Source organism: Bidens hawaiensis, unplaced genomic scaffold, assembly GCF_021521415.1.
Source record: "Bidens hawaiensis isolate Kalapana, Puna unplaced genomic scaffold, B.hawaiensis_p1.1 tig00006634_1, whole genome shotgun sequence".
NCBI classification, from domain to species: Eukaryota; Viridiplantae; Streptophyta; class Magnoliopsida; order Asterales; family Asteraceae; genus Bidens; species Bidens hawaiensis.
The window spans coordinates 1,163,231-1,177,576 of NW_027491448.1; the positions used below are offsets into that span (position 1 = coordinate 1,163,231).

Here is a 14,346-nt window from a genome sequence, read left to right on the forward strand (position 1 = left end):
ACTTCAAAAACATGAAAAACTTAATACATCCATAACAACTTAATACATCCATACAAGTGTTTGAAAAACTTAAAATAAGTCCAGACAACAACTTAATACATCCATACCATGAAAAACTTCAAAAAAAGTCTAACAACTTAATCTGCAAAAACAGTCATAAAAATATCCATACCATAAAGTCATAAAAACTACAAAAACAGTCAAATAGTAGGCACATTAATCTGCAAAATTTTTCATGCATGATCTCTTGTTGTGACCCTTTTGACCACATGTCCCACAAGTGTTTGATCCTTTTGGCTTTGTCTTTCTCACTGCCTTCACTTTCTGGCCTTCACCCTCCACAGCCTTTCCCTTGCCCTTTGCATCAACCTTTGACTTTTTCCTTGAACCACCATCTTCCCTTTCCACTGCTGACTTTTTCCTTGATTTCTTTGGCCTTCCAGTTTGCTTTTTTAATTTAGGAGCTGTGATCTGGATTGGGACTTGTGATGTGGGCCACATACTCATACCATTGATGGGATACACCTTGTAGCTATACACTGCCTTCCACCTATCCATTGTGTAAATTGGTTTGACAAATGTTTCTGGCCTGCCAACAGATCTGTCATGTGCACCCTTCACCCAAATACATGCCACCACATGTCTACAAGGTATCCCAGTTATCTCCCATCTCCTACATGCACATGTACTTGTGCTCATGTTCACTACACACTGATCACCATATGGACCTGTTACCTGATAATGATCCTCACCGTTCCAATGCACAGAGTACCTATCATCCAAATATGTAAACCATTCACATCATTTACAAGACAAGTAAATATTCACATACAACTCACCTGCTTGCTTCCTTCTTCACTGACTCCATAATTTGTGTAGCATATGGTGTTAGTAACCCTGATGACCTATCAGTTACGTTCAACACAGTAACAATCTTCCTCATCACATATTCTCTGATGTATTCCAGCAATGTGATAATAGGCTTGTCCCTTCCATCTACCAGCTTTGAATTGAAACATTCACACATGTTGTTGGTCAACACATCAGACATTGCTCTACCTATTATAACAAAACACAACAGATAAAGGACAAAACTTGAAAGTTATGAGAGAATAAAGGATACAAAATTAAAAACTTACCAGAGAAGTGTGACCTTGACCATGTTTCTGGTGGGATCTTAGATACCCAAAGATGACACCTTTTGTTCAAGTTTTTTAGGTTGTTCATCTCTCTCTCATATTGTGTAGGTGATGTACATCTAGCCAGCTTCCAAAGAGCATCCCTTAAAAGCTTTCCTTTGAAGAGTGATCTTAGGTTATCTTCAATGTGCCTCACACAAAACCTATGCTCTGCAGAAGGAAACAACTTATCTACAGCCTGTATAAGACCCTTTTGCCTGTCACTCATAAAGGTAAACTTGGATCTGTTGTTTATATCCAAGTCATCACCAAGGCATTCCAAGAACCATTCCCAAGAGTTCAATGTTTCAGCTTCAACTACAGCATATGCAACAAGGTAGTATCCATTGTTTGGATCTAGAGCAACTGCTGTTAAAAGTTGACCAGGCCAAGCACTTTTAAGGAAAGCCCCATCCAGTCCCAACAGATCCCTACCTATTGCTTTGAACCCCTTTTTCAAAGACCCCAAACAGATGTATATCCTCTTGAATTGTCTTGTCTCAGATGTTGGATCTGAGCATTCTTCTAATTCAAGCTTCACTGTTGTATCTGGATTAGTCCTCTTCAACTCTTCAATATAATCCCTCAATAACCCATATTGGCCTCTGAAATTTCCAATTATATGTTCCCTGGCCAACATCTTTGCCCTATAAGCTTTCATCTCAGACACACCAACTTCAAACCTCCTTTGAAACGTTTCTTTGATGGATTTAACTTTCAGCTTTGGGTCATCTTGAAGATCAGTAACCAAATGGTTTGAGAGGAACCCGGCTGTGCAAGCATAAATTTCCCTAGATTGAAGGCATTTATGTTCATTTATCAACCTTGTAATTTTCCATGAAGCTGTTCTCTTTTGGTATGACAACAACAGTACCCAAGGGCATCTAATAGCAAGTGGGTCTTTCCTTTTTCCCCTACCCCCAATACTTTTCTGGACTGGTCCCTCATCTTTATTAGCACTGCTAGATCCAACCCCCTGCACTTCCATATCTCCTTCACACACAGCCCTGACCCTTACCAAATCATCTTTTCTTATCCTAATTTGTCTTCTTGTTTCAACTGCATGTGCCTTGATCATATCCTTCACCTCTGCTTTTGTACCAAAAACTTGTCCCAAAAATGGAAAAGATAATCCATGTCCCCCTCATTTCTTTGTTTCTCATTATACATCCTATCATTATCCAACATCACATCATCCATTTCTATGTCCAAAACCTCTAAACTACAATTTGCATCCTGCTGTTCAACTTCAAAATCAGTATGCAGTCTGAAATCCCTCATATCTACATCTACATCATGTATTTCACCATCTTCATAGTTGAAGTCACTATCTGAATCACTTTCTGAATCTTCATCACCATCCCTAGTTTTCTTAACATTTTTAGATTTCTTTTTGTTCTTAGATTTCTTCACATTCTTTGGTTTCTTAACTGGACAACCCTCTAGATGTTCATCATCATCAGAACTCTCATCTCTCATTTCATAGTTAGAATCCCTACTATCATCAGTTCCACTTTCATCTGAACTTGAAGACTCATCTCCACTTTCTTCATCTGAAATTGAAGAATCTTCACTATCTTCATCCCCACCTCCATCCCCACCTCCATCCCCACCTCCATTGTAATCCATATCCACCTCATTTGTAGGCTGCACATCATATCCACCTCCATCCCCACCTCCATCTACATCACCATTGTAATCAATCTCCACCTCATTTGTAGGTTGCACACCAAAAGCATCCTCTCCAAACATAGGGTCAAATTCTGGATCCTCATGACATATATCAATTTGGTCTTGTTGTTCAACAACACCAACATTATTCTCTTCTTGAACATTCACATTTGCATCCTGTTTGTCTTGTTCCACAACTACCTCATTTGTGCTATCTTGCCATTCCAACAACAACATTTTCTTAACTGAGTTTGCTTTATCTAGTACGACCTCACTTGCAAGAAACTCCTCATCTGTTATCTCTTCAATGGTAAACTTTGAGGGTGAGCAGAAGTATGTGTGTATAGAGGTGAACTCATGCTCAACATACACATTCATTAACTGATTAAAAGCTCCAATATACTTAGCAAATCCTCTAACATCATCATCACTTCCCAAAGCTCTAAGCCCCCAATCCAATTCTGAACCCGGTACTACATAATGGTAGAATCTAACCTTATCTGTAGGATAGGATAATTCAAGCAAGATTCGATCAAGCTCGTGAAATGAAAACTTGTCAATATCTAGCATGTCAACAAAATGGACAACGGCTCTCTTATAAACCCGTCCTGGAAATTTAGTGAAACTGCCACCATGGTGCATCTTGATCGTGAACAAATGTGGATTATTTACTATACAAACAAGATTAAACAGCTGTTAGTTAAATAAACCCAATTATAAACCCTAAAGTTTTAACTTACCATAAAACGCATCAGCATTTGATTGTTCATCAGCTTCACGAATGTAGAATCGAGGATGAGGAGGATCATCCATCTTACGTGTTTAAGTTCTGAGAATGATGTGCAATTGATTGAAGCCCTAATTGAGTCGCGTCGGACACGAGGGTTTAAGGTTTTTGATCGCCGGGAATTGATTCGATTGAGAGGGAGGGGGAAGAGTGATACAGAGGCTTAGTTGCAGAGATATATGAAAGGACAAAAGTACCCTCACATGCGCCTCACGTGATGGGATTTAACTGACTTTTTCTAACCCAGTTAGCGTAAAGGACAAAACTTGTAGGAAAAAAAAGTTTAAAGTACACCGCCTGCAAGGAAACTTAGAAAAGGACACGAACCGAAATTCGTCTTTTTAAAAGCTCACCCAAACACCCCTAAGTAACTTATATATGAACAAGGCAAACTTTTCAATAAAGTTTACTCATTCAATCCTTTTTTACTTCACATGATCATACTTAAAAATGATTATCCCCAGACTATTTAAAAAAGTAATTTTTAAAAATAATGTTGCACATGTAATTGTATTTCTTAAAAAAATTGATAATGGTCGGTTTACGTGACATTCATTCTTCAGTAAAAAAAATTATTGTCTCTAACATCCTTGTGACCAACACCATTTTACAGGACTGCACCCTCTAGTGACAATTTTGCACTGGACACCCATGTAGTCTGCACTTTTTTACAATCATCTAAACAAAATATGTCTAATTTAATTCAACTTGATACTATGAGAATTAATCAAAATTAATCAATTGATTAGAAAATCATAACTAAAAGTGAACTTGATTTATAAACAACTAAAGGAGTATCACACCTGGGTTCAAGTTCACGAAATACTTTGTGTAATCTAATAACTAACAGTTCATAATTCACATAGATATAAATAGCTAAATAGTTTAAATGATTAATAACCGCAACAAACAAGTCCAACAATGCTGACATATTCAATAACATCGACTAAGAACAAAGTCAAGATAATATTAAAGCAATTATCAATTTAACTAAAACAAATCAATCATGTGTCAAATGTTAACGATGCAAGTAAATAAAAAAACCAAGCTCACAAATTTGTGAAATACCCCAAGAACGATCACATGAAAATTAGCCAATTATCATATTGAATAGAAGATACATTATTATAACTTTAAGTTTCTTGATGAAATTAATTCTCACTAAAGTTGAACTAGTATATAAGTAAACGAAAAACAATAAATAAATACGAGTAAAGAAAGTCATTCTCGTGTATCACGAGGCTTGCTAACGAATTTAATATTTCCTTGTTGATTTACACCACCCATCTCTTCGTGGGCCACTTCTTGTCTTTCTTTTCCCCGTGTGTGCTAAACCGCCCAAGCCCATGTGAGCCAATTTCTCGCTCCTATGATTGATGACACAAACACAATATAAGTTTCGTGTTTTAATTCTTAAACTTGGCTGTTCATTTTTAAATGGGTCTTGCTAGGGACACCCCTTTAATACGCCGCGTATAGATCTATACGCGGCGTATAGGGTAAGATCTGACATCCTAGTTTTTACGCCAGTCATAGGCTTGTCGTGTCGTACACTATACGCCGCGTATAATTCTATGTGCGGCGTATTGGGTTTGTATATTATTGGAGCTCGGCTCCCTCCCCTCCCTGTCTATCCTTTATCTTTTTTTTTTCACCCTCACCCTCACCCTCACCCTCACCCTCACCCTCACCCTCTCCATTCAACCAACAACAACAATCATTTATTTCCGAAGTCGGACGAGGAGGAGCCGGGGTACGCTGCTAACGGTCATTCTGACTTAAACCAGGTTTCGTTTTATCTTTATTTAGTAAATGTTAGGACGTAGTTGTACATGTTAGGACAGAGATTTGGTGACTGGTTTAGTTTTGTTATGTGACTTTTGAAAAAGTAAACTATATTTAGTTGTAATTTGGGTTCGGTTATGATAACGATTTGAAATTTGTCTAGGCACCGACCGCTATACTACACAATGCCTATTATATAGACACCACGTATATGAGCCTTAACTGTTTTACGGGTAACCCTAGTTCGTCGGGCCACTTAAACTAGGTTTCTCATACTGTTACCGTTATTGTTTAATTTTTTATTATATTATTTCTATTAAAATATTAATATTATTATTAAAATATTATTGGTATTAAAATTTTATTGTTAATAAAATAAAATATTATTATTGTATTTATTAAAATATTATTATTATGATTATTAAAATAATATTATTCTAGACATATAATTATTATTATTAAAATAATAATTTTTATATTATTATTAGTATTAAGATATTATTATTATTATTATTAGGTACGGTACGGACATCCCTAAGACAGCGTTTCGGACGCGGTACAGACACTACAAGTTCCTCGTGATGTCGGTTGGTTTAACCAACGCTCCCGCGGCATTTATGGACATGATGAACAGAGTATGTCGGCCGATGTTAGACAAGACGGTGATCGTCTTCATTGACGATATATTAATTTATTCAAAGACCGAGTCTGACCATGCTGAACACCTGTGGGAAGTATTAGAAGTTTTGAAGAAGGAGAAATTGTATGCAAAGTTCTCGAAGTGTGCATTTTGGTTGCGAGAGATACAGTTTTTAGGTCACATAATCAATCCCGAGGGGATTACCGTGGACCCAGCCAAGATTGAAGCGATAAAGAATTGGAAGACTCCGAGAAACCCAACCGAGATATGCAGTTTCCTAGGGTTAGCTGGCTATTATAGGAGATTCATTCCGGGATTCTCCAAGAGAGCTACACCGTTAAACCGGTATGACCCGAAAGACTGTGGTGTTCGATTGGGGTAGGTTCCAGGAAGAGGCGTTTGAAGAATTGAAGAAAAGACTCACTCAGGCTCCAATCCTTGTTCTGCCCGATGGAGAAGAAGATTTGGTAGTTTGCACTGATGCGTCATATCAGGGGTTAGGTTGCGTGTTGATGCAACGAGGGAAGGTCATAGCTTATGCGTCAAGGCAATTGAAGGTTCATGAACATACGTACCCGACGCATGACCTGGAGTTAGCAGCTGTGGTGCATGCTCTCAAGATTTGGAGGCACTACTTGTATGGTACCAAGTGTACTATATATACAAATCATAAGAGTTTGAAATACTTCTTTGAGCAGAAAGAGCTGAACATGAGGCAGAGAAGGTGGTTAGAACTGATAAAGGATTATGACTGTGACATCAAGTACTATCCCGGAAAGGCTAACGTAGTCGCTGACGCCTTGAGCCGGAAGAACGCAGAAGTTATCGCCACGATCAAGTCTTATAAGTTGGTTATCAATTCGGATTTCTTCAAAGAAATCAGCACGGTGCAGTCAGAAGTGTTGGTAGATGAAGGGTTGATGAAGAAAGAGAGGATTTTTGGGCAGCAGAACGAGTTGATAGATAATACTCATGGTGTAAAGACCAGGTTTGACCGGATGTGGATCCCATGACATGGGAAACTTAGAGGTCGAATCCTAGATGAGGCCCATAAGTCCCATTCCCGTTACTCGATTCATCCAGGGTCTACCAAGACTTGAAGAAGGACTACTGGTGAAGACATGAAGACCGAAGTAGTAGGGTATGTCAATAAGTACGTGACTTGCTTGCAGGTCAAGGCAGAGCACCAGAAACCGTTTGGGAATATGCAGCCACTGGAGATACCGGAATGGAAATGGGAACACATCACCATGGATTTCATAACGAAGCTACCGCGTACAGCTAGAAATCATGATACCATATGGGTGATTGTGGACCGTTTGACGAAGAGTGCTCATTTTCTGCCTATACGAGAGGCCATCTCGTCAGAAAGGTTGACAAACGTGTTCGTCAAGGAAGTGGTTACAAAGCATGGGGTGCCGTTATCGATTGTGTCAGACAGGGATACCCGTTTTACTTCTAGATTCTTGAAGAAGTTCCACGAAGCCATGGGAACAAGACTAAACATCAGCACAACGTATCATCCTCAAACAGATGGGCAGTCTGAAAGGACTATCCAAACCCTTGAGGATATGCTATGTGCTTGTGTGTTAGACTTTGGAGGAAGTTGGGATGATCACCTTCACTTGGTAGAATTCTCCTACAACAACAGTTACCATTCAAGTATTGGTATGCCGCCGTTCGATATGTTGTATGGAAGACGTTGCAGGACTCCTGTATGTTGGGGAGAGATTGGTCAGAAAGAGATTGGAAGTTTGGAAGTGGTGCAAGAAACCTCTTCGAAGTTTGATCAGATTAAGGCCAGGATGAAAGCTGCTCAAGATCGTTAGAAGTCATATGCAGACAAGCGGCGACGACCGATTGAGTTTAGTGTTGGAGACCACGTGATGCTTAAAGTCTCGCCTTGGAAAGGGATTATTCGTTTTAGAAAGAGGGAAAAGTTGAGTCCAAGGTACATAGGACCATTCAAGATCGTGGCCCGTGTGGGTGAAGTGGCTTACAAGCTTGATCTACCCGATGAGCTGGATGGAATTCACTCTACGTTTCACGTCTTTCACTTGAGAAAGTGTCTCGCTGATGATACGTCTCACGTACCACTTCTAGACATTGAGGTAGACGAGCATCTGAATTATGTTGAGCAGCCTGTTGAGATAGTTTACCGCAAGGAAAAACAGCTTCATCGTAAGGTTATTCCCTTGGTGAAAGTAATATGGAAGCATCGTAAGGGATCGGATGCCACTTGGGAAGTTGAAGAAGAGATGTGCAATTTTTACCCGCATTTTTTCAGTAGTAATAGTTAGGTTTCGGGGACAAAACCTCTTTTAAGGAGGGTAGACTTGTAACATCAAACTTTTGTTAAATAGTAAAAAACAGAAAGTTTTGTTATTAACTGGGTGTCGTTAAATTAGTCGTATGTTAAGTATTTGGATAAGAATTGGAATTGTGAGTGGGTTGTGGGGCCCATAGCCCCTATATATATAATCTAACACATCCTTCCTTTCACCACTTTCTTTCCTTTCATCACACACACTCACTCAAGAACACACACTTTCTCTCTACATTCCGGATCTAAATCCGTGTTAAAAAAAAGGAAGAATCTCGTGTGTGAGCACCGTTTGAACAACAAGAATCACGTCCAGATCATCGAGTCGTCTCGGATCCAAACCGAACCCGAAGCATAAGGTAGGTTTCGGTTTAAATGGTTAAGTTTTAGTCGGTTTCAACATGCAAACTGATTGGATGATAGATCGGATAGTGAAACGTAAGAAAAACATAAACTTGGGGAGTTATAACCTCATGGGTATGTTATAGGATAAAAAGGTGACGTTTGGTCTATGAGAAATATGGGTTCAGGATCAGGTGCATGGGGTCAGAATGTGCCGAAAGTTGAGAAAGAGTAAAATCAGGTCCTAAGGAAGAGTCACGGAGTAAAAGAGCTTTAAAATGGAAAAAATGATGTAAAAAATGGGTTTTTCGCATGATAAGCGAAACTCCCATGAGAAGAGAAATTCCATGAGAAGTGAAATTTCCATGAGAAGAGAAATTACATGAGAAAAGAAATTCCCATGAGAAGAGAATTTCCAGGAGAAGAGAAATTCCCATGAGAAGCGAAATTTCCATGAGAAGCGAAATTCCATGAGAAGACAAAATTCCCATGAGAAGAGAAATTCCATGAGAAGCGAAATTCCAATGAGAAGAGAAATTCCCATGAGAAGCAAAATTCTTCCATGCGAAATTCCATGACCCCCGTTAGTTGAGGGTTTCATTAGCATAGATATAAGAGATACTAGTAATAGATAATTGACACGCGTAATGTATTATACAGTTAGCCGTGCACAACTAAGGAAGGGCATTACCATTAACGGCGAGAGCAACCAACTCTAGGTGAGTTCTAGCCCTTTATCTGTTATGATTTCGGGACTGTGTGCATACTCCTATGTGGTAGATAATACACTTACTTGATCTGTAACATCCAACTTTTGTTAAATAGTAAATAACAAAAAGTTTTGTTATTAACTGGGTGTCGTTAAATTAGTCGTATGTTAAGTGGTTGGATAAGAATTGGAATTGTGAGTGGGTTGTGGGGCCCATAGCCCCTATATATATAATCCAACCAATCCTTCCTTTCACCACTTTCTTTCCTTTCATCACACACACCCACTCAAGAACACACACTTTCTCTCAACATTCCGGATCTAAATCCGAGTAAAAAAAGGAAGAATCTCGTGTGTGAACACCGTTTGAACAACAAGAATCACGTCCAGATCATCGAGTCGTCTCGGATCCGAACCGAACCCGAAGCATCAGGTAGGTTTCGGTTTAAATGGTTAAGTTTTTAGTCGGTTTCAACATGCAAACTGATTAGATGATTGATCGGACTGTGAAACGTAAGAAAAACATAAACTTGGGGAGTTATAACCTCATGGGTATGTTATAGGATAAAAAGGTGATGTTTGGTCTATGAGAAATATGGGTTCAGGATCAGGTGTATGGGGTCAGAATGTGCCGAAAGTTGAGAAAGAGTAAAATCAGGTCCTAGGGAAGAGTCACGGAGTAAAATAGCTTTAAAATGGAAAAAATGATGTAAAACAATGGGTTTTTTCGCATGATAAGCGAAACTCCCATGAGAAGAGAAATTCCATGAGAAGTGAAATTTTCATGAGAAGAGAAATTACATGAGAAGAGAAATTCCCATGAGAAGAGAAATTCCATGAGAAGAGAAATTCCCATGAGAAGCGAAATTTCCATGAGAAGCGAAATTCCATGAGAAGACAAAATTCCCATGAGAAGAGAAATTCCATGAGAAGCGAAATTCCAATGAGAAGAGAAATTCCCATGAGAAGCAAAATTCTTCCATGCGAAATTCCATGACCCCCGTTAGTTGAGGGTTTCATTAGCATAGATATAAGAGATACTAGTAATAGATAATTGACACGCGTAATGTATTATACAGTTAGCCGTGCACAACTAAGGAAGGGCATTACCATTAACGGCGAGAGCAACCGACTCTAGGTGAGTTCTAGCCCCTTTATCTGTTATGTTTTCGGGACTGTGTGCATATTCCTATGTGGTAGATAATACACTTACTTGATCTGTAACATCCAACTTTTGTTAAATAGTAAATAACAGAAAGTTTTGTTATTAACTGGGTGTCGTTAAATTAGTCGTATGTTAAGTGGTTGGATAAGAATTGGAATTGTGAGTGTGTTGTGGGGCCCATAGCCCCTATATATATAATCCAACCAATCCTTCCTTTCACCACTTTCTTTCCTTTCATCACACACACCCACTCAAGAACACACACTTTCTCTCTACATTCAGGATCTAAATCCGAGTAAAAAAAGGAAGAATCTCGTGTGTGAACACCGTTTGAACAACAAGAATCACGTCCAGATCATCGAGTCGTCTCGGATCCGAACCGAACCCGAAGCATAAGGTAGGTTTCGGTTTAAATGGTTAAGTTTTTAGTCGGTTTCAACATGCAAACTGATTGGACGATAGATCGGACTGTGAAACGTAAGAAAAACATAAACTTGGGGAGTTATAACCTCATGGGTATGTTATAGGATAAAAAGGTGATGTTTGGTCTATGAGAAATACGGGTTCAGGATCAGGTGCATGGGATCAGAATGTGCCGAAAGTTGAGAAAGAGTAAAATCAGGTCCTAAGGAAGAGTCACGGAGTAAAATAGCTTTAAAATGGAAAAAAGGATGTAAAAAAATGGGTTTTTCGCATGATAAGCGAAACTCCCATGAGAAGAGAAATTCCATGAGAAGTGAAATTTCCATGAGAAGAGAAATTACATGAGAAGAGAAATTCCCATGAGAAGAGAAATTCCATGAGAAGAGAAATTCCCATGAGAAGCGAAATTTCCATGAGAAGCGAAATTCCATGAGAAGAGAAAATTCCCATGAGAAGAGAAATTCCATGAGAAGCGAAATTCCAATGAGAAGGGAAATTCCCATGAGAAGCAAAATTCTTCCATGCGAAATTCCATGACCCCCGTTAGTTGAGGGTTTCATTAGCATAGATATAAGAGATACTAGTAATAGATAATTGACACGCGTAATGTATTATACAGTTAGTCGTGCACAACTAAGGAATGGCATTACCATTAACGGCGAGAGCAACTGACTCTAGGTGAGTTCTAGCCCCATTATCTGTTATGTTTTCGGGACAGTGTGCATACTCCTATGTGGTAGATAATACACTTACTTGATCTGTAACATCCAACTTTTGTTAAATAGTAAATAACAAAAAGTTTTGTTATTAACTGGGTGTCGTTAAATTAGTCGTATGTTATGTGGTTGGATAAGAATTGGAATTGTGAGTGGGTTGTGGGGCCCATCGCCCCTATATATATAATCCAACCAATCCTTGCTTTCACCACTTTCTTTCCTTTCATCACACACACCCACTCAAGAACACACACTTTCTCTCTACATTCCGGATCTAAATCCGAGTAAAAAAAAGGAAGAATCTCGTGTGTGAACACCGTTTGAACAACAAGAATCACGTCCAGATCATCGAGTCGTCTCGGATCCGAACCGAACCCGAAGCATAAGGTAGGTTTCGGTTTAAATGGTTAAGTTTTTAGTCGGTTTCAACATGCAAACTGATTGGATGATAGATCGGACTGTGAAACGTAAGAAAAACATAAACTTGGGGAGTTATAACCTCATGGGTTTGTTATAGGATAAAAAGGTGATGTTTGGTCTATGAGAAATACGGGTTCAGGATCAGGTGCATGGGGTCAGAATGTGCCGAAAGTTGAGAAAGAGTAAAATCAGGTCCTAAGGAAGAGTCACGGAGTAAAATAGCTTTAAAATGGAAAAAAGGATGTAAAAAAATGGGTTTTTCGCATGATAAGCGAAACTCCCATGAGAAGAGAAATTCCATGAGAAGTGAAATTTCCATGAGAAGAGAAATTACATGAGAAGAGAAATTCCCATGAGAAGAGAAATTCCATAGGAAGAGAAATTCCCATGAGAAGCGAAATTTCCATGAGAAGCGAAATTCCATGAGAAGAGAAAATTCCCATGAGAAGAGAAATTCCATGAGAAGCGAAATTCCAATGAGAAGAGAAATTCCCATGAGAAGCAAAATTCTTCCATGCGAAATTCCATGACCCCCGTTAGTTGAGGGTTTCATTAGCATAGATATAAGAGATACTAGTAATAGATAATTGACACGCGTAATGTATTATACAGTTAGCCGTGCACAACTAAGGAAGGGCATTACCATTAACGGCGAGAGCAACCGACTCTAGGTGAGTTCTAGCCCCTTTATCTGTTATGTTTTCGGGACTGTGTGCATACTCCTATGTGGTAGATAATACACTTACTTGATCTGTAACATCCAACTTTTGTTAAATAGTAAATAACAGAAAGTTTTGTTATTAACTGGGTGTCGTTAAATTAGTCGTATGTTAAGTGGTTGGATAAGAATTGGAATTGTGAGTGGGTTGTGGGGCCCATAGCCCCTATATATATAATCCAACCAATCCTTCCTTTCACCACTTTCTTTACTTTCATCACACACACCCACTCAAGAACACACACTTTCTCTCTACATTCCGGATCTAAATCCGAGTAAAAAAAAGGAAGAATCTCGTGTGTGAACACCGAATGAACAACAAGAATCACGTCCAGATCATCGAGTCGTCTCGGATCCGAACCGAACCCGAAGCATAAGGTAGGTTTCGGTTTAAATGGTTAAGTTTTTAGTCGGTTTCAACATGCAAACTGATTGGATGATAGATCGGACTGTGAAACGTAAGAAAAACATAAACTTGGGGAGTTATAACCTCATGGGTTTGTTATAGGATAAAAAGGTGATGTTTGGTCTATGAGAAATACGGGTTCAGGATCAGGTGCATGGGGTCAGAATGTGCCGAAAGTTGAGAAAGAGTAAAATCAGGTCCTAAGGAAGAGTCACGGAGTAAAATAGCTTTAAAATGGAAAAAAGGATGTAAAAAAATGGGTTTTTTGCATGATAAGCGAAAATCCCATGAGAAGAGAAATTCCATGAGAAGTGAAATTTCCATGAGAAGAGAAATTACATGAGAAGAGAAATTCCCATGAGAAGAGAAATTCCATGAGAAGAGAAATTCCCATGAGAAGCGAAATTTCCATGAGAAGCGAAATTCCATGAGAAGAGAAAATTCCCATGAGAAGAGAAATTCCATGAGAAGCGAAATTCCAATGAGAAGAGAAATTCCCATGAGAAGCAAAATTCTTTCATGTGAAATTCCATGACCCCCGTTAGTTGAGGGTTTCATTAGCATAGATATAAGAGATACTAGTAATAGATAATTGACACGCGTAATGTATTATACAGTTAGCCGAGCACAACTAAGGAAGGGCATTACCATTAACGGCGAGAGCAACCGACTCTAGGTGAGTTCTAGCCCATTTATCTGTTATGTTTTCGGGACTGTGTGCATACTCCTATGTGGTAGATAATACACTTACTTGATCTGTAACATCCAACTTTTGTTAAATAGTAAAATAACAGAAAGTTTTGTTATTAACTGGGTGTCGTTAAATTAGTCGTATGTTAAGTGGTTGGATAAGAATTGGAATTGTGAGTGGGTTGTGGGGCCCATCGCCCCTATATATATAATCCAACCAATCCTTCCTTTCACCACTTTCTTTCCTTTCATCACACACACCCACTCAAGAACACACACTTTCTCTCTACATTCCGGATCTTAATCCGAGTAAAAAAAAGGAAGAATCTCGTGTGTGAACACCGTTTGAACAACAAGAATCACGTCCAGATCA

The 14,346-nt window shown here is 38.9% G+C and overlaps 1 protein-coding gene across 1 annotated transcript; it reads right to left on the reverse strand.

The window, feature by feature from the left end:
• Positions 1 to 216: 216 nt before the first annotated feature.
• On the reverse strand, positions 217 to 2,166 carry LOC143633216 (putative protein FAR1-RELATED SEQUENCE 10). The gene is made up of 3 exons (XM_077101561.1): positions 1,140 to 2,166; positions 840 to 1,059; positions 217 to 772 (listed from the first exon to the last, which is right to left on the reverse strand). The coding sequence occupies exons 1-3, from the start codon at positions 2,164 to 2,166 to the stop codon at positions 217 to 219; spliced, it is 1,803 nt and encodes a 600-aa protein (XP_076957676.1).
• Between the last annotated feature and the right edge of the window lie 12,180 nt (positions 2,167 to 14,346).

Bases quoted from the DNA above. Each gene is read 5' to 3' on its own strand.
- LOC143633216 (XM_077101561.1), bottom strand. From the start codon at position 2,166: ATGGAAGTGCAGGGGGTTGGATCTAGCAGTGCTAATAAAGATGAGGGA. The intron at 1,060-1,139 runs GTAAGTTTTTAA...TTGTTATAATAG, and splicing joins GTCAAGGTCACACTTCTCTG to GTAGAGCAATGTCTGATGTG. The intron at 773-839 runs GTGAGTTGTATG...TTTGGATGATAG, and splicing joins GTGAAGAAGGAAGCAAGCAG to GTACTCTGTGCATTGGAACG.